This window comes from Natator depressus, chromosome 9 (genome assembly GCF_965152275.1).
Source record: "Natator depressus isolate rNatDep1 chromosome 9, rNatDep2.hap1, whole genome shotgun sequence".
Taxonomy (NCBI): Eukaryota; Metazoa; Chordata; order Testudines; family Cheloniidae; genus Natator; species Natator depressus.
This window is the reverse complement of record NC_134242.1, coordinates 49385918-49413697: the sequence shown is the minus strand read 5'-3', so window position 1 is coordinate 49413697 and position 27780 is coordinate 49385918. Positions and strand designations below refer to the sequence as shown.

The 27780-nt window shown below is 38.0% G+C and overlaps 1 protein-coding gene across 1 annotated transcript in view; it reads left to right on the top strand.

The window, feature by feature from the left end:
* Positions 1–25822, top strand: part of TRA2B (transformer 2 beta homolog) — a 32450-nt gene extending 6628 nt beyond the window's left edge. The window contains exons 2-9 of the mRNA XM_074964130.1: positions 2613–2746; positions 13729–13891; positions 15321–15509; positions 18961–19076; positions 20427–20510; positions 22764–22829; positions 24123–24196; positions 25301–25822. Of these exons, the coding sequence (XP_074820231.1) occupies positions 2613–2746; positions 13729–13891; positions 15321–15509; positions 18961–19076; positions 20427–20510; positions 22764–22829; positions 24123–24196; positions 25301–25311 (837 nt within the window). The 3' untranslated portion in view covers positions 25312–25822. The remainder of the gene's footprint in view (positions 1–2612; positions 2747–13728; positions 13892–15320; positions 15510–18960; positions 19077–20426; positions 20511–22763; positions 22830–24122; positions 24197–25300) is intronic.
* Positions 25823–27780: the final 1958 nt, after the last annotated feature.

The window sequence follows — 27780 nt, the reverse complement described above, 5'->3', positions numbered from 1 at the left end:
GCATGTTAAATGGTTTAACATGTTCCACCTCAGATATTGCTGCACTTGGTAATATAGGTAAAGTGACCCATCTTTTTAAGACATGAGTTTCTTGGATAAAATGTAATCTTAGAAATTATGCCATTTAAAATGGGTGTTGGGCGTTCAGACAATAGTATTGCTCTTTGTCTGCAAGTTTGAGACCCACAAAGAACTAGAAATTTCTTTAAAAATGAGAGCTTAGTTTATGAAGAATATAGCAAAGTGTGTATGAACTACACATAGGACAATGTTCTGAGTTAACAAGTGGATTAAGGCTTTTGGACAAATGTCACTAAATGAAGCAAATGCTCAAATTCTTCCGAAGTCTACTGGTTTTAAAACTAGGATTATAGAAGCAATGGGAATTTTTAATGCTCAGTATGTTTCTCTGCCGGGCCTAAAAGGAGTATATTTGGAAAACACTGAGTAAATTGAGTTAGGTTTAGGAAGCCTAATCTAGAAGACATTTTGGCCTTTACTGGTTTTATCACTGTTGTGCACAAAGTACTTTGTAAAAGGAAATTGTGTTTGAAGTGACAACTAAGTTCCAAATTTTTTAAAAATTTTTAACTGGCTGAATTGGTTCATAGAAACTTAAAATGAGGCAGAGTTCTGGGATGGATTAAGAATTTTTCTTTAAATGTAGTAGTTGAGTCCAGATTAAATAATGTTCACAACTAATTAGAAAAATCCTATTAGCTCTCATTGCATGAAACTGTAAGAGACTACTCATAGTAAATACTGCTTAGTGTAGAAAACTTAAGGTCTGTTTTTTATTTCTTCATAGCTGGGTAGTATAGTTGATTACTTTTTCGCAAATATAAGAGGAATATCTGACTTCTAACTGCCATTGCTGCTGTTTTGAAATAAATTCTCACTTAACACTTCATAATATTTTAAACATTAATGGTAGTCAATATAAACAATGAAATTCACAGCAGAACAAGCTTTTCTTTTGGTTGTGTGGAAGTGGTGGTTTCAACTAAAATTAAACTTCAGATAATGACTATCCAGTATGAAAAAAATTTTGTGTATGAATTTCCAAACACTGAGAACATGAAGTTAAAAAGAAGAGAGAAAATCATTAGGATTGACAAAAGAAGAGTGTAATTTTTGGCCCAAAAATGTTAGTTTAAAAAAATCTAATTTGGAAAAAGCTTGCTATTTATAGAAAAGTTTCCATGAGCTTTAAAAACAAAAAACTTCCCCAACCAATATTTCAAAACTAACATTCTTCTCCAGTGTTTGCAACCCAAATGTTGCAGCCTTGTGATTGTGTATTGAAGTTGAACGTGGCACTGGCTAGAAACTTTTTAAATCATAAAATGTAAGTAACTAGGGTATATTCATTATCCATATCAAGAAAAATACAAGTAATAAACAATGGTATAAATAGTACATTAGATTTTGAGAACCAGAATTAATGTTGATATGCACAATTGCATATTCAGTTTGTGTGCAGAATTACCATGGTTGCATATGGAAATACAAAACCTGCATGTGCAGTGAGTTTGCAGGCAAACTAAACATGCACATACCTAGCTTTTAAAATCACACCTTCAAAATTGTTATAATGTGTATTAGTGACATAAAGGAACATTGTAAGGTTAAGTCATTTAATATACAACTGAATTGTACTTTTGAATTAAAAAAGATTATCGGTTTGCTCAGTTTAACTAAATTCAAGTGCAATGGTGACCTTTTGACACTTAAACATTTTCTTGTTGATTAAGATTTAAATATGTGGCTAAAGAAGTGTGAAATATAGTAGCCGTTGAAATTTTTCATGTCAAAATGACCGGTAAATCTTCAATCCATTGCACACTTAATTTTAAATTAGGCATAAATAGAGAATGCACAATTACCCAATACTAAGACTGATTTGACATCCATGTAAAAAGTAATAGAAAAATTGGTAGGTCCAAGTCTTGAACTGCATATATAATAAAGAAGTCCAAAAAACATAGCATTTTTTTCTAGTTTCAGTTTTGGCACTAGATTTTATCCTGGAGTTTTAAAATATTCTTCATCCTGTTCTTTTTCTATTAAGGTTAATGTTGAAGAAGGAAAATGCGGAAGTCGTCATTTGACAAGTTTTATAAATGAGAATTATTTGAAGCTCAGGAATAAGTGAAGCTGAAATTTGAAAAAAAAAAAGAAAGTGAATGCATGCTAATTATCAGACCAGAAGTCCCACTTATAGAATATTGAGCAATTTGTGTGAAGTGGGGAAGATGAAAGAAGTCAGAATTTGAAACGGAAGAATGAAGAAAAGGAATAAAAATGAAGTTAAGATAAGAAGTAATCTGGAATCTGAAAGCACTACGCTAAGTAATTACTAGTCTGTTTATGTGTCCCTGTATATTTTGCTAAACATGCATGCATTATCTGTTTAATAGAGAAAGCATATGCAGGGTAAAGAAGTGCCTACCAGGGAAAAAAACTTCTTAAAATCTAGGCAGTTCTAATTTCAACTGCCCGGACACATAGTTGAGATGCAAATTTTACCATTTTTTTCACTGGAGCTTGTTTACAGAGTTTAGATCACCCAGAAATTGTGTACAAATTAGACTTTCGATATCTGCATGCAGGAATCCCGTTCTGCTTCCAGAAGCGGAAGTGCTCATGGGTCCGGCAAGTCTGCAAGGCACACTCCTGCAAGATCTCGATCCAAGGAGGACTCAAGGCGATCCAGGTCAAAATCTAGATCCAGGTCTGAATCTAGGTGAGTTTACCTACAACACAGAAGTGTCTGAATTTGTTTTGACAGTGGTGGGGTGGAAACTAATCAAGCTAAGCCTGAATCTGGTACCAAAGGTTTAAAACAGACCTACGGAAGATTTGAATAAAAACAATCTTGTGCCATTTCAGTTGCTGTATGACACACAAAAATAAGTGAGATGTGAAGACTCTTGCTTTTCTTTCAACCTCAGGTATATCAAGTTAGGTCTTCCTTATTTCCTTCCCCCTCTGGAAGAACTTCTGCAGTCTTTACATGTATGGGCTCACCTCTTCATTTAAGGCAGTGGCTCTCAAACTTTTTTACTGTTGACCCCTTTCACATAGCAAGCCTCTGAGTATGACCCCCCCCCCCATAAATGAAGAACTTTTTATATATATATTTAACACCATTATAAATGCTGGAGGCAAAGCAGGGTTTGGGATGGAGGTTGACAACTCGTGACACCTCCTCCCCCCATGTAATAACCTTGTGACCCACTGAGAGGTCCCAACCCCCAGTTTGAGAACCCCTGATTTGGGGGGGGGGGGTGTTATCAGTTTAATAAAATGTTTCCTGTCTCTCAGTGGCATAATATTTGATAGTTAAATGTCTACAAACTGCTAAATTGTCCGACTAAAACTCCTTCCCCTCTCTTGACTCTTGTGATGTCATTGCACTAGTTCATAAGTCACCATAGCATCTTCCATGGCATATGGCCTGAATTCAAGATTTAAATACAAAAGCAGAGAAGGGAGGGGGAGGTAGGTTTTACAAACTACACACCTTTCAGACTGTTTTAATAGATTAAAAGTTTTTTTTAAAAAGCACAATTCCCAATTTTTTTGTTTAATGTACATAAAGATGGCTTATTGTACAGTGTTCTGTTGTTCTGATCTACATATTCAGTGCTGACAAATTAAAAGAAATAACTTTAACTACTCATACATGACAGGTTTCAGAGTAGCAGCCGTGTTAGTCTGTATTCGCAAAAAGAAAAGGAGTACTAGTGGCACCTTAGAGACTAACCAGTTTATTTCAGCATAAGCTTTTGTGAGCTACAGCTCACTTCTTCGGATGCATTCATTCCACTGAATGCGTCCGATGAAGTGAGCTGTAGCTCACGAAAGCTTATGCTCAAATAAATTGGTTAGTCTCTAAGGTGCCACTAGTACTCCTTTTCTTTTTACTCATAATGTTGCTAGGTTCTAAATTTAATTGTAAACACTCAGGGGAGAGACGTGGGTGTCAGTGAGCAGAGGTGGCTTTCATTGAGCTGTTCACGCTGACTTTTTTTGACTGTATAAAAGCGCAAGTGTTAGGCTGTGTAAAGAATTAATAGAAATAATACTGAAAACATGCCATTATGTACATCAGTGGTACACCTTTTCCTTAAATACTGTTCTGGTGACCCTGCCACAAAAAAACAAAGTTCAGAGAGAGCAACAAAATGAGTGTGAAGGGGCTTCTGTATGAAGTTGTTTGGACTCTTCAGAGAAGAAATGAATAAGGGGATATGATAAATGTGTACAAAATAATGAATGATATAGAATGGTAAATCCTGCATTCAGTTTACACTTGACTGTAATAAAAGAACAAGGGGGTATCAAGTAAAACTGAAAAGCAAAATGAAAACTCCTGTTTACACAGTTCATAATTAACCTGTGGAACTCATTGCTATGAGAGATCTGAGGACACCAGGAGCGTTCAGAAAAGGCTTAGATGTTCTAATGGATAAGAATATCAGTTAATGTACAATAAAATACAAATTAACAACAAGTAGCCAGATGTTGAAAGGAATTATATAACTTTGGGGACTTACTGAGGTTTTATAGTTGATACTGTGACAACATTAAAGTTGCAGTATTAGCTTTTAATCTCTTGGCTTTTAAAGAAAATAAGTCAATAACTATTGAGCTTGGGAAGATCACAAGCATTATAATAGAATTTATAATTTCCTCGGCCTACTGGCTTTACAGCATGTCCACTCTCTCATTGGAAGCTTTTGACCACTGTGGTTTCATGAATCTAGAACAGAGACACCTGTAATAAACTTTAAATGCCTTGAACTGGAAATAGTCAGTTTGCAGAGTTTACAAAGTCCCCTGGCTTAACCATCTAACTTGAGTAGAATTACAGCCTTGTGTTAAGGTGTACTTGGGAGCCAAGGTACCTACATTCCATTTCCAGCTTTGTCAGATTTTGAACATGGTCAAGGGCAAGTCGTTTTAAATGTGGTTCTGCTCAGAAATGAAACAGCCCTACAAACTTAGCTTTAGTTCTGAGAGCTAGACTGGATTCTTTCTGACACACCAGTAGAAGAGAGACACAATAATCTGATGATGCACAGAATGATAATTGTGCATTTGTCTTTGGTGCTCTTTGACACCTGTATGAGCAAAATGCCTTCAGTATAAGCGTATGATTGATGCTAGGGCCTTGTCTACGTAAAATTAGGTTGATTAAGTTATGTTGCTATGGGTTGTGAAATTTCATGCCCTGAGCATTGTGGTTAGGTTAACCCAACCCCAGTAGAGTTAATCTGACAGGGTGTAACCATATCTACATCAGTAGTTCTCAACTGGGGTACACGTACACCTAGGCATACACAGAGGTCTTCCAGGGGTTACATTCGCTCATCTAGATATTTGCCTAGTGTTACAACAGGCTACATAAAAAGCATGAGCAGAATCTAAAAATTAATATTTCATCAGTGAAATTGAGAGTACACAAGACAAATCAGACTGCTGAAAGGGGTGCAGTAGTCTGGAAAGTTTTGAGAGCTACATCAACAGAAGAACTTGTGGCTGTGCTGCTGCAGTGTAGACATGCCATTAATAGTTCTGAGCACAGGATTTTTGGTTTTCTTGTCATTGTAGTATGAGCAGAATAAAAGCAAGGTGGGTATACATAAGGAACACATCTATTATAAGACAGGAGTTTTTCAGATCAGTGGTCCATTTTGTCCAGTGATGTACAGCTAGCTCATTCTTTGAAGAGGGCTAACTCCATTGTTAATTATGGTCTGTGGGCTGGCGCATATGTTTAGGGCTAAATACACTCTCGACCTGAGAACTTCCAAAGGTCAGGGTGGAATATGGCATTCATGTAGCAACAAGACATCTAGTTACTAGCCCTTATTTGTTCAGTACCTTATTCTAACATTCAGTGAGAGAGCATATAAATTTGACCACCATTATTTCTGCCCTTCGTTGCTTTCTCTAGTCTCCATTGTTTCTTGCCCTCTTCTGTTTCCCATCTTCTTTCCTCTGGATTTCTGTCTTTGCAGCAACTTCTGATACTCACCCCCATGTAGGATTCACTGCCTACCCTCTTCCCAGCTTCATTGACTAAATTGTGATCACATTTATTGACATTAATGTGGTGATTAGCTCTTGAGTTAGCATCCCAATGAGACTAGTTTAAAAATTGCTTAGAATTTAATTTGCAGAGTGAATGTCATGTGCATGGGTGGCTGCGCAGTCCTGATCTAGTCTGATATCCTGTCACAGATGGGACGCTGCTAGATGCTTCAGAAGAGGATGCAAAAAACCTGTTCTTAAGGAAATTTCTTTCTAACCTGACAATCTGTGGTTGGATTATGCCCTGAAGGATGATTTTTTTTCCCCCTAGGTGACTGTAGCATATTCCCATTTGTAAGATTCTCCACACGTGGTTCAGCTTTGGCAGACTTATAGAAAAGCTGTGCCTTCTGGGACCACCTGAGCACTCCCTAGCAGTACTGAGTGTTCAGAGTAAAAGTTATGAAGTTGTGTGCTTCCCATCTACCTTGGCTTTTTTCCTCCTGTGGCAAGCTGCAGGTGGAGGGAACCTTTTTTTCCATTCCAGACCTTTTTTCTTTGATTCCTTAAGAATTTTTTGTGGATGAGACTTCAAATTATTTCAGTGATTTCTGTGGCCTTGTATGGCTAGATTGCCATTCTGGCTCTGAGAAAGTGAACAGAATGCTGGGAATAATTAAGAAAGGGATAGATAATAGGACAGAAAATATCATGTTGCCTCTCTATAAATCCATGGTACACCCACATCTTGATTACTGTGTGCAGATATGGTCGCCCCATCTCAAAAAAAGATATATTAGAATTGGAAAAGGTTCAGAAAAGGGCAACAAAAATGATCAGGGGTATGGAGCGGCTTCCTTAAGAGGAGAGATTAATAAGACTGGGACTATTCAGCTTGGAAAAGAGACGCCTAAGGGGATTTATGATTGAGGTCTATAAAATCGTGACTGGTGTAGAGAAAGTAGATAAGGAAGTATTTACTACTTCTCATAACACAAGAACTAGGGGTCACCAAATGAAATGAATAGGCAGCAGGTTTAAAACAAATAAAAGGAAGTATTTCTTCACACAACGCACAGTCAACCCATGGAACTCCTTGCCAGAGGATGTTGTGAAGGCCAAGACCATAACAGGGTTCAAAGAAGAACTAAATAAATTCATGGACGGTAGGTCCATCAATGGCTATTAGCCAGGATGGGCAGGAATGGTGTCCCTAGCCTCTGTTTGCCAGAAGTGGGAATGAGTGACAGGGAACGGATCACTTGATGATTACCTGTTCTGTTCATTCCCTCTGGGGCACCGGGCATAGGCCACTGTCAGAAGGACAGGATACTGAGCTAGATGGGCCTTTGGTTTGACCCAGTAGGGCCATTCTTATGTAAATCCACAGGAGCGCAGCACAGGAGCAGATCGAAGGCACATCTCTAGCTTTTCCAATGAATGTTGATCCCTGTTACTTCTGGCTCTGCCTTTCACAGTGCTGGTCCCTTTGTATTGATACCCCTTCTACAATCTGTACAGTGACTATTGCTATCTGTAGCGATCCATTGGGATCCCTAGTTTGCATCTGGAGCATTTACCAGTCTCCTGATTCATAATCATGGTTCTAGAGGGCTCTCGGTCAGCCTAGGGTTCATATAGTATGGATATGAAGGCTTTTTCTGGGTTATTTGGGCTTTGGCTTTTGGGAAGATTCCACTTGGGGCTCCAGTTAGACTCCAGTTGGACCTTCTTCTCCAGGGCAGTGCAGGTTTGTTGAGGAAACATTGGTGTAGATGCCCTCTTCCTATCCCCTTTACCTCCATGTTGTCAAGGATCTCTGTCAACTTTCTGGAGGCCAGAGGATCCTAAGAACTTGCTTTTTTTGTTCATCCTGCGAGAGGTAAAAGTACATTAAAATGCAGTCTCTGTCCCTAACTGACATCATGATGATCTGTCATATTCAAATGGAGAGGAAGCAGGAAGTGATTCCAAGTGATGATGAAACTTAAGTCTTCAGATTCTACAGTCATGTCTACATCTTTGTCACTTCCTAATGACTACAGACAATTTTGAGACTTGTTGATATTGGTAGTGGTGTCATCAGACTTCGAGGTCACAACAATCCAAGAGAAGACTCATCACCTTTTTTGTCATATTGCATTGAAAGATGGCTCTGCTTGACAATGGCAGCTTGTTGAACCTTGCTTGAGATATCAGACAACCCCAGCATCTGCATCTGTTGTCACCAAGAAGGCAGATTATTTGCACTAGGTCCTGCAACAGGGATTCCACTATGCCTTTCCACACCTGATTCCTGGTTGTCTCAGCAGATATCAGTAATGTTAGGGGCTCGAGGGTTTTCCAGGGTGGACTTGATTTAAATCATGATTTCAGTCACTAGTCAGGAAGACTCCATTTAATCATGGATTTCTGTATAAAAGTGCATTCTTGTTGGTTGTTATAACCTTAATACATATTCTTTACAACTCAGATGTAGGTTTCATTTTTAGAAGGTACACGCTATACATTTTTTAAAGTGATATATTTTCAGATTGGTTTTACAGCTATATCAGAAAATGAATGATTGGTTATTTCATTTACCAAAGGTAATTGAAGCAGATATTTATGAAGTCATTGGGAGGTGAACTATCTCCAATTCAACAGGTTAATCATTTAATATTTGGAGGACTTTCTTGCCATGCTGAATTAGGAGGAGAACATCACCAGACAGACATTTAGATGGTTTTAGTTAACTAAAACAACAACGTTATGTATTCTGGATTTTTTTTCTTCAACAGCAAACATCAGATTTTAACAAAACAAGCATATGAATTTTTGAATTTAGTTAAACCTTCAAGTTTTTTTAAAACTAACTAAAATAGTTAAATGAAATATTTTTTAAAAAACAAAAATTAAATAGACTGTCAGCCAGGTCAACATGAGAAACTTAAAATATTGGCTTCTGCTGTTAACTCAGTCGTCTTCACCTTCATTTTCCTATTTGTTCATAATCTGGAAAAGAAAAACAAGCTTTCCTGCTTTTTTCAGGTCCCAAATGATTTCTCAATTTGGAATGAATTAGTCCAAAGGAAGAAAATACTCTTTCTACTCCGGTGGAAGAAGCTACCGCTCTTAAGTGAGATTATCACTGAATCCAAGTGCTTAAGTGACTTCCTACCAGTTCACTGGTGTGACTTTCTTTAAAACATAATCATCAAACATATATTTCTTAAATGGTTCGCCCTTAGCTCTGACGTTTATTAAAGTTGGCGATATGGAGGGATGATTGCTGGATGTCCATGTCAACTCCTTGTCCATGTTAACTCCTCTTCTTCAGCAGTTAAGGTTTGACCCTGGTACTAAGTATTGAGAATATCTGCAAGAAAATGAGCTGGAGATAGTGCTTGTCCCATTCGTTTTTTTAATGCTTGTAATTTAACTGTCATTGCATATTTCTCTTTTGTAAGATCCGTCAGTTCCTTCCATATTTCAACAGGGTCAGCAATAAAACAGCTATTTCCCTGCATTTTGTTCAGTGCTACAGAAATAGGCTTCAGGGTACTCAGCATGTGTTCAACATTTCTCTTAAGCCCAATGTTGAGAACTTCAGCTGTGACAGTGCCAGCTATTTTTTCATGATTTTGGTCATAAACTGTCATCAGATTAGGCCAGTTCTTGATATAGTGCTCAAATCAGTCCACTGCTGAGTTCCATCGCACGTCTTGTGGGAGAGTTAGCCTGGTTTCTCCCACTTTTTTCAGAGCTGCTGCTGTAAAGTGGTTGATATGGAAGTATTTTGCAATTTCAACAACATTAGCCTTTATTTCTGGAACACTTAAGTCTTTGGCTAGGAAGTGCATCAAATGAGCACTGCAACCATATGTCGTTAGCTTGGGACTCTCTTTGCGCTCTCCTAAATTTCTTCTCATCTTGGATATATTTGCAGCAATTGTCTGTGACCAAGCTGCATGCTAGACACTTAAATTTTTTCAGTTTTTTAATAGCTTTGACTGCTACTTCTTGTAAGTATTCTGCTGTGTGTGCATTTCCTGGTGTATCAATTGTTTCTGTAAGGAAGACAGTCCCTTCTTCTGTTGTCACACAAGCACATACAACAGAATCGTGGACGTTGCTCCACCCATCAAGACTCAGGTTGACAATTTTACCCTCTAGAACTTTTGCACGCTGCTCAATTTCTCTTTCATACACTTTATCCAGCAATTTGCCTGCAACATCTGCTTTGTTGGGTGGACTGTATCCTGGTCGTAATGACTGAACCATGTTAATGAAGTGTGGGTTCTCAATCCTATGCAACAAACTGTCCTTTCCATAAACAAACCGGGCAATGTTTTCATCAATTACCTCTTTTTGTAATCTGCTGGTTATCATCACAAACTTATCTATGGTTGTTTCTGGATGATGGAGATTTTTTTTCTTTTGCCACAGGTGATATACTGTGGTTATGTGACATACATAATGTGACTGAAACACTATCATTGGCAGATAATTCTGAAACTGTAGAAAATGATGGTGATCTTGAAGGTGGATAGTCTTCAGAATCCTGTATGTTGAGGATGGATTCTCCTAAACAAAATAAGTCAATGCAGTTATTTAATTACCACCATACTGCTCATTTAGTATTACTCATTGCATTCACTGACACTCAGTACTACTTTAAAGGTGAAATTGTAAAAGGAAGATCTGCTTATTTCAGCTATTTATTTTTTTATCACAACTGCATCTACAATGATAGTACCATAGAATAACAACTATATTTTTTGATCAAACATGAGAATTCAAGACTAGTCCAGAAGGAAGATAGGCAGTGCTTAAGAAAGAAATATGAAATAAAAAAGTTCACCAACCTGAAGATCCTGCGTGTTCAGCCATGTTCCTTTCATCATCTTCAACGCAGCTTCCTCCTGAGACACAACACTTCTTGTGATGTTTCATTTGGGCAACAAGGCCTTGCATTTCTTTGTTGCACTTCGCATTTTGCACGCATGCCCGTCTTACCCACAGGTAGAGGAACTTCATTAAAATATTCCCAAACTGGGTCTCTCTTATAGCCTGCTACCATTATAAGTTTTCCCTCCTAGTGAGAGAATGGTATGGTAGATCTCAAATCAATGAAGGCTACACTGAGAAAGACCTCAAGACTTCTGGAATATGCTGCTCAAACAGTTTCACTGTGGTTTCTGTTGCCTGTCCTTCCCTTCTCACATTTATCTCCAGAATACTTTTCCTTGTTCAGATCTATTCTGCCCCCAACAATCTTCTATTTATTGAACTTTTTGAAACTTTGCACTTTTAGAGAGAGGTAAGGGATTGACTGTATGTGCACAAATTTGCCAAGGGACAATAGGGTTGAGGTTTTCTCACCTCTATATATTTATTTTAAAACATTTTTGCTGTTAACAAGCATGTTACCTCTGGAGACACAAATCCACAGTTTGAGAACTGCAAAACTAAGCATTTCTGATGGTATCTTCTAGACTGAGCACTGAGTCCCGTTGGGTAGATAGAAAGATTAACCTAAATCTATACAGAAGCCCCTGGAACCCCATAAAATTGCGTCCGTAATCCATGAACTATTGGAACTCCTTTACAAACCTTTTCTTAAACATTACATGAATATATACTCATACTATAGAATTAGAATTTATAATCCCTATTTCATGATGAGATTTCATTATAGCTCAAAGATATCTTTAGGTAGGTTTTTCCTCAAAAAGCATTTTATCAAAAAAATCCAATTTTAAATTTAAAAAAAAAAACGATTTGATTTTTTAAATTTTAAATAAACATTGATTTTTATCAACCCTGTTTGACAGATGCCAGGAAGATTGACTTGGCATTCTCCATGTCAGCAGTGATTAAAGTATTTTGATATCAATTGCAGGTTTGGGGTCAGGTATTTCCTTTTCTTGACCCATCTTCTCAGTGCCCATTAAGACTGTAACTGATGGGTCACTCTGTTCCAGGGCATGCCCTCCATGCTTTCTGGATACCATCAGATTAGTCAGAACTGTGACATCGGGCATTATCAACTGAGCTTAGATCAAGTTATCTTGCTTGGTGGTTTAGTCACAAGCCAAAGTAGGAAGCCTTCCTTTTCTTAATGGCAAGCTTAGAATAGAAAGAAAACTCAAAAGAAGGACTAGATCTGCAGCACCATCTAAGGGGTTGGTACAACTTGAACAAAGTTAGCTCCCCCCCCGTCTCTTAGATTCTAGAAGTAATACCCTTCATCTATCTCCTTTACCCCTTCCACAGAAGTCTCTGCAGCTGAAGAGTATAAAGTCACTTGAAACGTAGGTGAAGTTTGGCTCATTTTCTTCAACATCGATCCAGTTTCAAATTTGACAGGTTACCCAGAAGTCTAGACCCATTTTGCATTTCCTTTAGTCCCTTCTTGTCCTCTGTCCTTTTGGAGATTGAGTCATAAAAGGGCATATGTAGAGACTACTTTGAAGAGAGGTTGACCATCAACTTGTATTCTTCAAGGGCTTTTCTCAACTACAAATTTCTTTAACATCGCTGTTGAGGGGTCAAGTAAGGTAATATGCTGACCACTGTTAGTCACTGTAGACATGGACAGGTTGTGGTCAGCACTGTATTAAGCTAATTCCCCACTTAGTTAAGTTCTAACATAAAGCTCAAGGAATGTTACCTGGCTTCATTACCCAAATTCCCCTCTTAACAGCTCTACTGTTTTAAGAGCTCTAAAAGGTTTAATGGAAGGAATTAAGCAAATTGGGATTGCACAGCTTCTTATGATCTCTGAATATTCAATGCTGAAAGAGGGCATTTTCACTGTCCCAACAAGTACTGCTTTTCTAGAAAGGTTCCAGAAGCTCAGTTGCACAGGGGGTCCCTACCACAAGTGTGACTGTACAATGGCAACACTCAAAACTACAGTTAGTGGTGAGTTTTAATAGCTAGAGTAACTGGATGTTCTCATACTCAATATAAATGTCTAATCTTTTTCAAATCACACTTAGCAGTTCATCTTAATGCCTTTTGGGCAAGTGCTGTATGTTTGTTTTATATTAAGATTATTTCCTCACAGTTCTTAAAGTAGTTGTTTTTCAGCTTCATTAGGTATCCTCTTTTATTGAGGATAAATAGGAGTATCTGGTTTATCTTTCAGTGTTTTATAAACCTCTGTCATGTCCCCTCTTGAAATGAACAATGGTCATCTCCTCAGTCTCACCTCATTTTTTATTTAAAAAAAAAAACTTTCTGTGCTTGCAGTCATATTTGTCTGTCATCTCTGGTCCCCTTCTTTGTTGTATCTTTGTCTAAGAAGGTGCCGTTTTTCCCCTCTTCTTTTTGTGGAAACATTGATTCATCTTTTGCAATTAGATTATGCATAAACTGCTTCAAATCAACAATTATGAATGATTGGAAATCGCTTGGAGTTGAAATGGAGTTTGGAATTCTATTTTTGCAATTATATGGGGGCCCACTATAGTGATGAATACTCTAAAGGAATCTAATCTAACTGTAAAGATTGAATTGAGAAACTTGAGAACTGGTGATGAAATAAGTACTTGTATTGCCCTACAAGATGTAGTACAACATGATTTTTAAGTTAAAAATTACCTATACATAGAAAATGGAGTATTTGATTTCCTCATGTTAATGTGTAGTTGCAACATGGTAACCCCTCAGAAGTAACTTAGTTCTTTCTCTGCACAGATCTAGATCAAGGAGGAGTTCTCGTAGACACTATACAAGATCACGCTCTCGTTCCCGCTCTCACAGGAGGTCCCGGAGCAGGTCTTACAGTCGGGATTATCGACGACGACACAGTCACAGCCATTCCCCTATGTCTACTCGTAGGCGTCATGTTGGAAACAGGGTAAAACTGTTAACGCATTGGGATTGTTAAATTTAGCTCTTTGTGGGTTTATTGCAGTTTTCAATCTGCTTGTCTTCCCCCTTGAACTAAGGAATCTATAAAAGCGATCTGCTGCCATCTCTTCTCAGATTTGGAAAATAAAATTTATCTTCATGGTGTACTATATTAATAAAAATTCACAGCAAAACATGACATTTGTTTTTAACTATATTACCACATTTTAAATGTTAATTATGATTTTTTGAATTTGTGAAAGAAAAGTTTGTGATCTCAGGTATTTGTAAGGTTTTTTTTTTGTTTTGTATATTTACTATGGGTGGGTAACTCATACTTCAATACATTAATATTTGCATCTTCAAAAATTACAAGCTCAAATGTGATCAAATAAGGAATATCTGAAGTTTCACAGTGCTTACAGGAACTTAAGGTGCCTGTTCACTGAAAGTTGTATGTTAATGTAGACATTTTTCTAAACAAGTGTTGACTGACTATTAACACAGTCAATTAAATTGAGATGGTGGTTCTCTTAAACAGGTCTGATTGACCATTACCTTTTTGTGTATAGGTTTCAAAATTAATAAACTAGATTTGTTGTATTAGTCTCTTGAAATACACAGCATTTTGTCATATATTCAGGCACCTTAAACCCTGAAGCTTTAAAAGATTTTAATAGAAAGGGATATAGTCAAAGTTGGTAGGCCCTTTAATTTATCTGTCTTGTTTGCAAAGTCCATGTAATTTTTGTTGCCAAACAAATGCTTTTTTCTTTTATTTAAAAAAAAGCTACCAAAACAGTCCTGACTCAAGAACATCCCTACAATAACAAATAAGTGTACATACCCACTTGAGATAAAATATTTAGTAAAGAAATAAGCTTCATTTTTTAATTTCCAAAGTTTCCTAATTAGGAGGACACTTGAGGGGGAGATTGGGGAATGAAAACTGCCTTGATGTCTTCATTAAACCAAAACAAATTAGCTTGACTAAAAAGTCATATTCATTCTCAACTGTCTTTTAATCTCTTAGATCTCTAAAATGGAGAATAAAATAAATGCCAAACTACTCAAATATAGGAGTGCCCGCAGACCAATATACAGATATTTGTATCCACCAGTCAGCGCCCTATTCTGTGGATAAACTATTGGGCACTTCCAGGCAGTACCCACTTCTGGAAATAAAGTTGTGATGCCACTACAAAGTTTGGCATGGGAATTGTGTGCTCCTCTTGTGGTGAGAAATGCAAAACATGTTTTTGTGAAAGCTAAGTCTGAAGATTTGTTCCTAACACAGATGTCTGTTGTAAGTAAAACTAACTTCTTAGATAGCAGTCAATTTGTTTTCTGTCTTGAAGACATGCCAAATCAACTCATGTTTGTAAAGTCACTGAATTGCTAAAAGTTTGAAAGGAAACTTTTTTTTATTCTTCTAGGCAAATCCTGACCCAAACTGTTGTCTCGGTGTGTTTGGATTGAGTCTTTACACCACAGAAAGGGACCTGAGAGAAGTGTTCTCCAAGTATGGCCCAATTGCTGATGTTTCCATTGTGTATGACCAGCAATCTCGGCGTTCAAGAGGATTTGCATTTGTGTATTTTGAAAATGTTGATGATGCAAAGGAGGTAAGCTGGAATATAACAGTTTGAAAATTTGCAATTCCCAAATGTTAAAAACTTATTCCTGTATAACTAGTACATAGCCCTGTAAAATGTATTTTTTAAACCTTTTTTGAGACTGTGTAGAAAAGGAATTAAGGTACAGTATTAATATTTAAAACTGCTATAATGAAAATATGCACCTGGACAAGAACAAGAATAGCATTTTTGAAAGTGTTGCATTTGTTTTCTGTGGTCTATTAACAGTTCTTCAAAATAACTGATGGGATTATGAATGTATTTACTCGAACTGATCAATTGTTTAAAAGGCAAACTTCTGAAAGGAATGATTTAGTGATCACTATTTCAAATGCCACAGGTTAAAATATCAGTATGGTCAGTTCAGCCCTATGTTGGTGAGAAATAGTCCCACACAGCTGGTTGCGTGTGTTTGACTAAAGCTGCTTTTTCTTTCTGGTTGGTTGGTTGCATTTCACTAGTATTGTTTATATGAATAGAATTTGTAAATTGCTTTAGGATCCTCTGGGATGAACGAAATACTATTTTAGTATTAATCTTCCATTCAGTTGATTTAAATATGTAATTAGGCTTAAAAGTTAACTGGTTTGTAACTCTCTCAATTTGAAGTAGATGAGATATTAAACTCAGACTTCCCCTGGGGTGCATTTGATTTTGGATATAGGTCTTGAAAAACGGGTAAATGTATGATAGTCTTAAAACAATATTTTAAAAGGTTTATATGGTTTTAGTTTTTAGATTAGAGTAATTTAATCAGATATGTGCCCAAAGCCACAATCATATTAGGTTTAAAATACACGTTGAAGCAAAATTTCAAATGTCAATGATAAATAAAACTGAACACCTTTTCAGAGCACTTGATGGAGACTAGAACCTGACCATGGCAGTTAGACTATTAATGTTGCCCATCCACAGCTTGAGGTGAAAGTAATTTACACATATCCCAAAAGGCTAACTCTATTCATCATATAAGAGCTGTAAGCCATCTTGGGGAATTATTAGATCCTGTCCATTGTAGGTATCTCAGCACAAAATACAGCATGCAAGGTATGCTTTAAATAAAAATACGTGGTAGATCTCCAGTTGTACCAGAGTTATCCTTCTAAATACAAACTCAATTTAATGAGTTTATGATCTTGCTGAAATCACAATCCAAACAATAAGTAATTGAACTGTATTAAGACTTAGAGGTTGGACCAGAGAAATTACTGCTTATGCAGGCTTAAGTCAGGCTATGAGCATACACAAGGATGATATGAACTGGGATTACAGAATGTGGAGGGCATTGCACCGCTTGACATCTGTCTAGGCAATCAGTGGGTAATTGCCATCATTTATCTTAGAAAAAGAGTCTCACACCAAAGAAATGTATTAAGCATGCAAACAACTTCTTGCTAACCCAAATGAACCAGAGGAAGATGTGTACTGTTACCCAAAGAAAAGCAGTTGTACCCCCAGCACATTGGTTGTAATGGTCGCAACTGGCAAATGGATCCAGTATGAGCTTTGCTCCAATGAAACATGCATCAGGAAAATAACCCTTCAGAAGAAAGAAAAGGAGTACTTGTGGCACCTTAGAGTAACAAATTTATTTAATTTGTTAGTCTCTAAGGTGCCACAAGTACTCCTTTTCTTTTTGCGGATACATACTAACACAGCTGCTACTCTGAAACCTTCAGAAGAAGTGGATGTCACCTATAGAGCCTCCAAACAAGCAGTATGGAAGGCAAGAAACCTAATTTTGGATACGTTGTATGAGTTTCACAATTGTTCTCAATTTGCCAAAAAGAAAATGTATATGATCTCACGGACAAGAAACAAAAGGAAGATGACAAAGAAAACACACCAGAAAGGATGCAGGGGTCTTGTATGTAACTGACAGTGAAAATTTTTTGGGGGGGTCTACTTAATGTGGAAAACCCTTTATTGCTTTGCATGACAATGCAGCATATAATTATGAATGTAGATGCATTGAGGTCTGCCCACAGGTCACCTGGAAAAGCAGCAGGTCCAGATGAAGTAATAGTGGAAATGATCAAAGCCTTGAGAGAGGCTAAGATACATTGGCTTACATGAATCCTGCACTCTGGGAAGAAAAGATAATTCCATATTGGTACTGATATAGAAACACAAGTGACCTGACCCACTGTGTGAGAATCATAGCTGCATTCTCTGAAATGTGGAGCCCATTTAAGGAAAGAAGCAGTTTGGCTTTAGAATAGGAAAATGGACAGCAGATAGTATATTCATTGGCAGACAGTTGGTGATAAAGAAGCTGGAGGGAAATACCTAGCATGGTTCATTGTTTAGGCTGGGTTTTGGTGTGTTTTGTTTTTTTTCTTTTTTTTTGAGAGAGAGAGAGCATCTGGCAAAATACATACATGACTGCTGGTGCCTCTCTAATTCTGTGAGGTACTGGAGGATCTTGTCCAGATGGTGATGGGTTTGTATGAGGGTTAAATGACACAGGTGCCAGTTGACCTTCAGTGTTTCAAGGGTGAAGGCTGGACTCCACCAGGGATTAGTGCTTAGTTCATTACTATTCATAATTGTGATAGACTTCATAGGTAAGTAAATCCACATGGAAGGTTGTATGAAGATCTATACAAATTACATTTTGCTAATGGCCGATGGTGAGGAAGATTTGGTCCAGGCAATTGATGCCGGCAATAGGAAACTAACAAACTGTAGAGTCAAAATGAGTAAAGAAAAGAGAAATCATGTGGGTGACTTGCTCAGAACGAAGACAGATGAGTATCAACATTGAGGGCCAGCACCTAAATCGGGTATCATCTGTGTTTATCTTGTGGGGCTGGTTAGTGACAAATAGAGAAATCAGAGAACCATAACCAAGACAGTTGAGCATGGGGGAAGTCTGGTACAAGGTAAGTGGAGTGACTTCTAATAAACGAATGCCCAGATTACATAAGGGGCAACTATAGAAAACCATGGTAAGACCAGCTCTTCTGTGTGGATCAGAGACATGGGTAACCAAAGAGAGACACTTGAGAAGACTTCAAGCTATTGAAATTAGATGTTTGAGGGGGAGACCTTGCAGGACCACATGTGGAATGATGTCATCAGGCGTGAAACCAAGGTTTGCGGTATCTGAGAGAAGCTATAAAAGAAGCTGAAATGGTATCGGCATGTACAAGGATGGATGAAAGGCATTCCATTAGGGAGACATCTGAGACTAGAGTTTGCGGCCTGAGAACAAGAGGACAACCAAGTAAACAGTGGATAGACTGTAAGGGAGGACGGAGTAGGAATGGAGCAAGCATTGGACTGGCAAGCTTGGAAAAGACAGATCAATGATCCAGCCCCAGCTAGCTGAGAAAGGAGAAGTAGTTGATAGAAACTTGGGTTAGCAGTTATTAGGCTGAAGTTAATCTATTTGCAGTTAAAACTGTCTAAATCATGATTGTTTCACTCCATATAGGCTAAAGAGCGTGCCAATGGAATGGAACTTGATGGGAGAAGAATCCGGGTAGATTTCTCCATAACAAAAAGGCCTCACACCCCCACACCTGGAATCTACATGGGAAGACCAACTTAGTAAGTTATTTCAGAAATTGAATAGCACAAGTGGCATAAAGGAAATGCACATTTTGTTTGCCAAGTAGTCTTTGTTTTATTTTGTTAAATGATCTGTGCTCTTGTAGGAGTTCTCCATCCACGTGGTGGTGGTGGTTTTTTGGTACTTTCGTTAAAGTCCCAGACTTTCAAAAGTAAACATGCAACTCTAAGTATATGGGCATAAAATAATAGTGCACCTTGATTTGTATACTTGCACCAAATGTTAACAAAATCATGCCAGTCAACATTGGGGCTACGTATCACACAACTGTCAAGGGGGAAAAAAGTTATCTAAAAATTGAATTTTTAAATAAAACAACCTTTTAAAATGTCAAATGATGGCACTTATTAGCGAAGTAACTGCCACTCCGTTTATGAAAATGACTAACTTGTGTAGTTATTGTTAAATAAAAATTATGGAATTTGCTTCAATTCTTACTTGGGGGTAGCCCTCAAAGGTTGTATGCTTTTTCCAACTGTAAAAAGTCAAGATGCATTTGTGTACAATAATTTATTGACTTGTAACTTTGTGTTTAGATAACCATAAATAGAAATAAAACTACATGAACTTATGTCACTTACTGGTAATATAACACTTTTAAAAAAACCTAAAGCACCAAAAATGCATCAATTTCAGTACTTTGTATCCACCTTTCTAATGTTCCGTAATTTAGTCAGTTCTTAACTTGCTGTGACTCGTCCAGATCTATCAACATCATTGTTTTCCCTGGGAAGTGGTGCCAGGAAAACCAAGAGGGCATGGGTAGTTGGAGGCCAACAGTAGGAGAGGCCATACCCGGAAATGTTAAATGTATAGCTTTAAATCTGAGTTTGCGATCTAAAACACTTGCATTAAAAATTTGGTTTCATACCATCAAAGGCATATGAGAACTAAGATCTCAAGTTGAAAGTCTTGAAGAAAACATTTTTGTCAGCTGAGAGCTTTTTTTGAAATGTCAGTTTAGTAGCTGTGTAACTGAAACTGTGTTCATACATTTTAAGTCCCTACTGGGTGTTGGACTAGATGGCCTCCTGAGGTCTCTTCCATCCCTAATCTTCTATGATACTGGCCTCACCTAAGGAAAAATCCTTCCAAAGGGGACTCTTTTCCCCTGAAAGTTAGGAATAGATGAAAGTTGTCATAGAAAAGAATTCCTCCTGCAATCTTTAAACTTAGTGTTCATGTCAAAAAATTAAATCCAGGTTAAGATTACAGTTATATTTCCTGACCACCTTATTTGAAGATTCCTACGGTACTGTAGGACTCAGCTAGGCTTGCCTGTATGCAGTATTTTGTATTTTTGTAACTTTGTTTCACTATCCATGCAGTGGCAGCTCCCGACGAAGAGATTACTATGACAGAGGGTATGACAGAGGGTATGATGATCGTGAATATTACAGCAGATCTTATAGGTGAGCCACTATTAACAAATAACAAAATATGTGCAGATCACCATGGGCTAGTTTCTCTTGAAACTCCTGCTTTTGGAAGTAAATTATTTGCATTTCTTTAACTTACTAAATGTTATAACTGTACCTTTTGAAATTCATTTGAAGTCACTGTTTTACATCCAAGCTCTGGTTTTGAAATCTTTGGTCTTTACTGCAAATAATTGTTTGGCTGTACATCAAAAATAACAGATGGCAATGTGACAGGCAGACAGAATTTCAATTTGAATGAGATCTCTAATTTCAACATAAATAGTCCATAATGCTATACTTACATATATCTGTATAAGTAGTTTAATAGCTTAATAGTGTGTCTGCTGTGAATACTTCAGCTTTAAGAGCAAGCGGACATACACGCCTCTTCTGTACGCTGGCCCAAAAAGCGGGGGGCAATCTCCAAGAGACGACAGTGGTGAAAGTACTAGTATAGACATCTACCACTTGCATTTCCCCATCTGGTAGTCTAGCCATGCTCTGGAGAAACTTAGTCAACACAGCGGTAAAAATAGCAGTGACTACCAGTGCTCAAAAGTTATTGCTGCTTGGAGTACAACAGTGGAAGATTATTTTGAAAGTTAAAGTGTAGACAAGGTCATAAATTAAACCTGTCCTTGTACTGGACAGATGTACTACGAAAATGTCACATAGCCTTTCTACAAAACAGAGGGCAATCATATTTCACGGCTTCATATCTATGCGCTAACTCCTTGGCACCCATAGCTGGATTTTCCTGTTGTAAAGCCTGTTATGGACAACAGTTGCTTCAGGATCCACCAACACAGCGACTAACTCTAGGAAATGAGAAGATAAACCCAAATTAAGGGAGAAAGTGAAACCTTAGACACATGCAGGGTTGAATTGTAGAGAACGCCGTAGAATGCAGGGGTAGTCTAGGAACTTTGAATTCTATGGTATAGATTAACAGTTGCCCTCTAGCCTTTTAAGTGGCAGTGCTAATGAGGCTTAATAGCTGTTTTATTTTGCAGAGGATTTAAGTCTGACAAACCTAGCATGGTTGTACTTAAGGTGACTGAAAGCTCATAGTTAACATATGTTGCCATAAATAAATTGTAGAACTGTTTGAAATTTATTTAAAACACGTGAATATAGCCGGGTGGTGGTGGAGGTGAAAAATGTCATGTTACATCTGAATCTTCATATTGGTTGCATGAACAAAGTTGGACCATGCAACAGTCAAGACAAAATTTAAATGTTAAGCTAATATCTAGTAGTTCATTTTCTTTATATGTTTTTTAATGACTTCCTATCATCAGGCCTGAGGCAGATTTTGTGCAGTTACAATAAGATTTTAAATCTAAGGCTGTCTTTTTATTCCTTAGCTGGCTCAAAATATCCCTTCTGAGCAACTGTTTCCCTTAGTCCTTTTTCCTGTCACGCCTTCTAGGACAGGTGTGGGCAAACTTTTTTTGGCCCGAGGGCCACGTTGGGTTTGTGAAACTTTATGGAGGGCCAGGTAGGGAAGGCTGCGCCTCCCCAAACAGCCTGGACCCCGTCCCCTGACTGCCCCCTCAGAACCCCAGACCCATCCAACACCTCTTCTCCTTCCCCGCTCCTGCCTTGCCTCTGCTGCTGCCTTGCCCCTCAGGCTCCCTGTGGCTCCCACAACTCCAGCTTTGTAGGTTGTCTGGGCCCACAAGTTAATTCTTCAAGGTCATGTAATAGGTGTAACATGCAACATATGCAGACTCTGCACAGGATTCTAAAACACCACTGTCTGTCCTTTAGTAGCATAAGAAATGCACAGATCTATACAAAAATAAACTCCATGCTCAGTTTCCTTACCACTCTAGAGTATTCTTTGGGCTGGGTCCTCTGGGGGTGTCTGAGACCAGTCTGTTGCACCTCATGGCTTTAACTTCTGAATGATGGAGCTTCTTCCTTTCTCAAACTGCTGCTACCTGGAGGATAGGAAATTGTAACATATAATATTGGCAAACTGGACCATGAGACTTCTTCAACTTTCCCAGACACTTTGTGATTTTTGCCAAACCATGCTGGGCATAGTACACACATGAACTGTGATGAAACAGGTAGCTTTCACTTACACAGTGCAGCACATTTTATTTAGGTATTTTCTTGTCTTTCCTGTGTGATCCAGCTGTAGTTTTATATTAGATATAGCACTGTTTTCCTTGTTTTTATATCTTTTGAAAATAATGAAGTGCAAAAAAGGTTATTTTGCTTCTGTCTTCACAGAGGAGGAGGTGGTGGTGGAGGAGGAGGAGGATGGAGAGCTGCCCAAGACAGGGATCAGATTTACAGGTATGCTTGGACAGAATTTAATATCCAAAGAACAGTAGAAATGTTCATGAAACAGCCTGCCTAAAAAATTCAAACAGCTGAGGCCTAATGTACATCCAGAAGCATTAAAAAAAAGTGTAGTGGTGACTGGTGAACGAATAAAACAAAAGTTCACCTAATTTAAAATTATATAGGTTGGTGAGGACATAGGCTGGTGATGGAGCTTGACACTCTGGCACAGATTGTGAATTTTCCATGTGTAATGAATTTTTTCAGTTACTCTTAAACTGTTCTGTGCACTTAGTCGCTGGGGGACAAGAATAAGTGGGGGGGGGGGGGGGCGGGACAAATGTAGAGAGCCTTGATGGCGGGGGGGGGGGGGGAGTGCGGCGGTGCTAATTTTTTACCAGCCCAGAGATTGCAGCTGTTGATGTTAGATTTTTTTCCAATTTAAATATTTGGTGATGAATAGCTAAGATAAGTAGTATTGGTTTGTTACATATCTTATGGTATGCTGTTTGATTACAGATAAAATGTTTCTCAGTCTCTGAATGTTTAATAGTCCAAAAATTAACATTGGCATGACTCGTGGTTGTTTTTTAAAATATAAAATGAAACCTTTTCTCTGGAAATATTAAGTACCTCAAGCTTGCTTTCTTCATACACTACTAGCTTTTATAGGCATGTAGTCACCAAGCACACAGTGAACCTGTGGAACTCATTTCTAGGGGATGTTGTGAAGGCCAAAAGTATAACTAGGTTCAAAAAATAATTGGATAAGTTCCAGGAGGATAGATTCATCCTATTAGCCAAGATGGTCAGGGACAAACCCCATGCTGTTCGTGTGCTCCCAGATCCTGGGACTGGACAACACTGAGTGGATCACTCAGTTGCCCTGATTTGTTTGTTTCCCTCTAAAGCATCTGGCACTGTTGGAAGACTGGGTACTTGGCTAGATGGACCATTGGTGTGACCCCATATGGCCATTATGTTCTAGTACCTTTACTGACTTTTAGGTAGCATCTATCAATACAGTATACAGATGCTCCTGTGTCAGCTTAGCAGTGCATGGTTTTCAGTGAATCAACTGCTAGTTAAGAATGTCGCACAGGCAGCTAGAGTGCATGTGTGACAGGATTAACCTTAAATTTCTGGTGACCAGTTTTCATGGCATGTACACTAATCACGAGCAACAGGGGTGTCGAAGGAGAATTATAATATGGTATTTCTTGGTATCATTTGAATTTGTGTAGATCAGTGTTAATTACTGTGAAACCTAAATTGGCTTAATTATCATGTTAATCCTTTCCACAGGAGAAGATCACCATCCCCATACTACAGCCGAGGAGGTTACAGATCTCGATCCAGATCTCGATCCTATTCACCTCGTAAGTCTTGTTTTAGAATTGGCTGAGACATTGATTGGATGATGACTTTCATGTAGATAAAAAATTTGAGTGCGACTACTGGAACTTTAAACTAGATGGTGAGAGTATTAATCGTAGAATATCAGGGTTGGAAGGGACCTCAGGAGGTCATCTAATCCAACCCCCTGCTCAAAGCAGGACCAATCCCCAATTTTTGCCCCAGATCCCTAAATGGCCCCCTCAAGGATTGAACTCACAACCGTGGGTTTAGCAGGCCAGTGGTCAAACCATTGAGCTATCCTTCCCTCCTCCTGCCCAAATGCCCCTTGCGGGGGGAAAAAACTGAGTTCTCCATGCAAGTGACCACCTTTTTAAGGACAAGGCAGATGTCAATTTTACTCTTGCCTTCTTGCATTACTGTCTCCTTGCCAGGCATAACTTTCCTTTTAAAAATTCATGGGAGACCCAGTTATGCCATATTGCCATGTCATGGTTAACGTTTTGGTTATGCCCAAGATCAAATGATCAATCCTGGCAGAGGCTAACATGTTGTAACTGAGTTTCCCAACATGGTACCTTCTATAGGACAGAGAACACTTTTTAAATTAATCTGAGATTAAAGTCCAAGTAATGGCTTTTGTATTAGTATATTTAATATCAAAAAGTTGCTAAAATAAGGGCTTCTGTCTGGAGTATCTCACTATCAGTGCACATTCTGTTGAGGTATTCATATGGGAAGGTTCTGTTTAAAATAGAATGCCATTGCATTATTTTTACTTGTTCTTAAGGGATACGTTAGTAATGTTCCCACATTCTTTGCTAATAAACATGGAAACATCCTTCTGCCGTACATAGTAATCTGCATTGTACCTGTCCTTTCTCAGTATCTTGAAACACCAGTCCTCCATATGTCAAGTATCTGAGGGCTTGTTTACACAGGGAAGTTCAGTGCTATAGTTAATGCTGGTAAATTTCCCTATGCAGACAAGCCCTTAGCTCTTGAATTTCTGTTACCTACTTGAACAAGGTGATCACAGATGTTGAAAGGTTTTGACTGATATTGTTAAAGATTTAGCCTATTAGTAATAACATACATTAATTCGTTTTGTATACTTTCTCTTACAGGTCGCTATTAAAACATGAAGTTTAGATGAATTTCTAACTACAGCCCTTGAGCTGGGATCGCAGATATGTGGACAATATTTTTATTGTCTATTCTGTTTAAAAAGTGAGCAGTGCCTAGTGAATAGGTGACTTTTACACCTTTTATGAAGACTACTTTTTGGTGAAGTTAAAATGCTGTTTCATTCTGCATATCTGTGTAGTTCGGTGCTTTGTTCAAAGTTGTGTTTTTGAGAGGAGTATGTTTTGCATGTATTTTTTTAGTCAGAATTTTGACTGCTGAAAGGTTTCTATTATACAAAACTGTTCATTTAAAGTTTTTTCTACTGATTCCAGGGTATTCTGAAGATCAAAACCTGTGTAAAATGCTTTCAAATGGTAAATAATAAACAGTTTGATTTTTACTTCCCAAATCTTATGCATAGCCAAAGTAATCTGTTCCTCCAACTCTCAGATTCAGTAGCTAATTAACTAAGAGAAAAGACAGTCATCACTCTTCTCCACAGCCCTCCAGAATATGCATAGTATGAAGCCCATTAATAAAATGTCAAGATTATACTGTTTTTATCTGGACAAAAGTTACTCTACAAAATCGCTGCTTTGTGGCTTGTAAATAGATGCTCATCTAAAGGTCTGATTAGTTAGACCTTTAATGTGTAACTTGTACAGTAGCAGGAGGGATGGGTAAGTTGAATAGTATTATATACTTGGAGAAGGCTTTTTTTATAAATTACTGTTATATGATAATATTTGAGCTTTCAGTTGGCTGTCATGGGGTGACATAATGCATTCTACACCTCCTAACATTCTGTCTGAAGGCTTGTGAATGAGAGCATATGCTTTATTAGGACTGGGCAGGGAATGGATTTCACTGGAGTAGACAACACTTACACAACTAATGAACATAGAAAGTCCGAGGCTCTCACCTGTAAGGTTTTCACTTACCGAAGGTAACCAACTAAACTGTTTTGATTCTTTAAAATGGAATTATTCCTTGAGAATGTAGCTTTTGTAATACGCAAATCCCTGAAGTAAGCTTTTAAATCTCTGGAGTATTGGAGACCATGAATGTACAGAACTAGCCTACTAGCTCCCTACTTTCTCATACTACAAAGTAGCTTTCCTACGACTCTTCTGTTTACTAAAGTTTTTGTTTGTTTTTTTGCAACACTGCTTGCCATCAGTGGATTTCTCACCCATTCACAAGTAGAAAGAGCAGCATATGGCCTATATAGGAGGTGGGGAACTTAAAGGATCAACAATACCAGGAAGGAAAAGAAAAATGTGGGGATAGGGAGGTAAAACAAGAATGAAAATGAAGAGGAGGTGGCAACTATACTAAGTGGCTTTCTTAGCTTTATCCTGAGAAAGTTCCTGTAGGAGTAATCAGCACAAAGTATGACCACAATCTCACTCCTTTTGGGTTAAATTGCAAAGTTTTATTCCAAACTTGCTTTTGTAGATTTTTAAGGCCGGAAGGGATCTCCTGCTTAACATAGGCTAAAGAATTTCACCCAGTAATTCCTGCATCAGACCCTTATCTTGTGATTGAGTTAGGGCAGTGTTTTTAGAAACAGACACCCAATCTTGATTTAAAGACGTCAAGTGATGGAGAATCCAACAGTGTTCCAGTGATTCATTGCCCTCACTTGAATTTCGCTATGTCTTTGATAGCATAAAGAGCCCTCTACTTTCAGAGATCTCACTATATAGGTACTTAGAGACCATGATCAAATCACCACTTGATCTGCACTATGTGTGGATACCAGAACTGGAAACTGCATTCTTACTAATGCCATCTACAAAGGTAATGCCACAACCTTACTCCTATTCAAATGTTTCCCTGTTTATACCTCCAAAAGTCACATTAATACTCTAAGCCACCACATTAGGAGCTTAAGATCAGCTGGTTAACCATGATTTACCTCCTTTTTGGAGTCACTGCTTCCAGGTTTCAGTTCCCTGTTCTGTAAGTGTACATTTTGTTCCTAGATGTGATCTTGCAATTGGTCACACATACATGTTCAAGTGAACCCAGCTTACCAAGTAATCCAGGGGGTTGTATAGAACTGACCTTCCCCGTTATAATTTACCATTCCACCATTGTTGAAAGTTGGTTGGTTTGTTTTTAACCAGGAAGGTAATGATTTTGTCTTTTGAGATCATCATTTTTAAAGATACTGAATACCACTGAGCTAAGAACAGATCCCTCTCGGACTCCGCTAGAAACACCTCTATTGGGAGATCTTCCATTTACAAATGTCATTTGATCTGTTTTCCTACAAAGCAACTAATAACATCACCATTTGCATAGAGCAAAAAAACTTAAGTATTGCACTTTTTCCTCAAAGTAGGGGGAAATGGAGAAGAAACAATGTATTGATGCAGGCCGTATGGTATTTTTATTCTGTAGTGTGTACAGATACCAGAGATGTTCGTATGTAAGAAGCTAAATTGAACAGAATAATAAGGTGAGAGGGAGA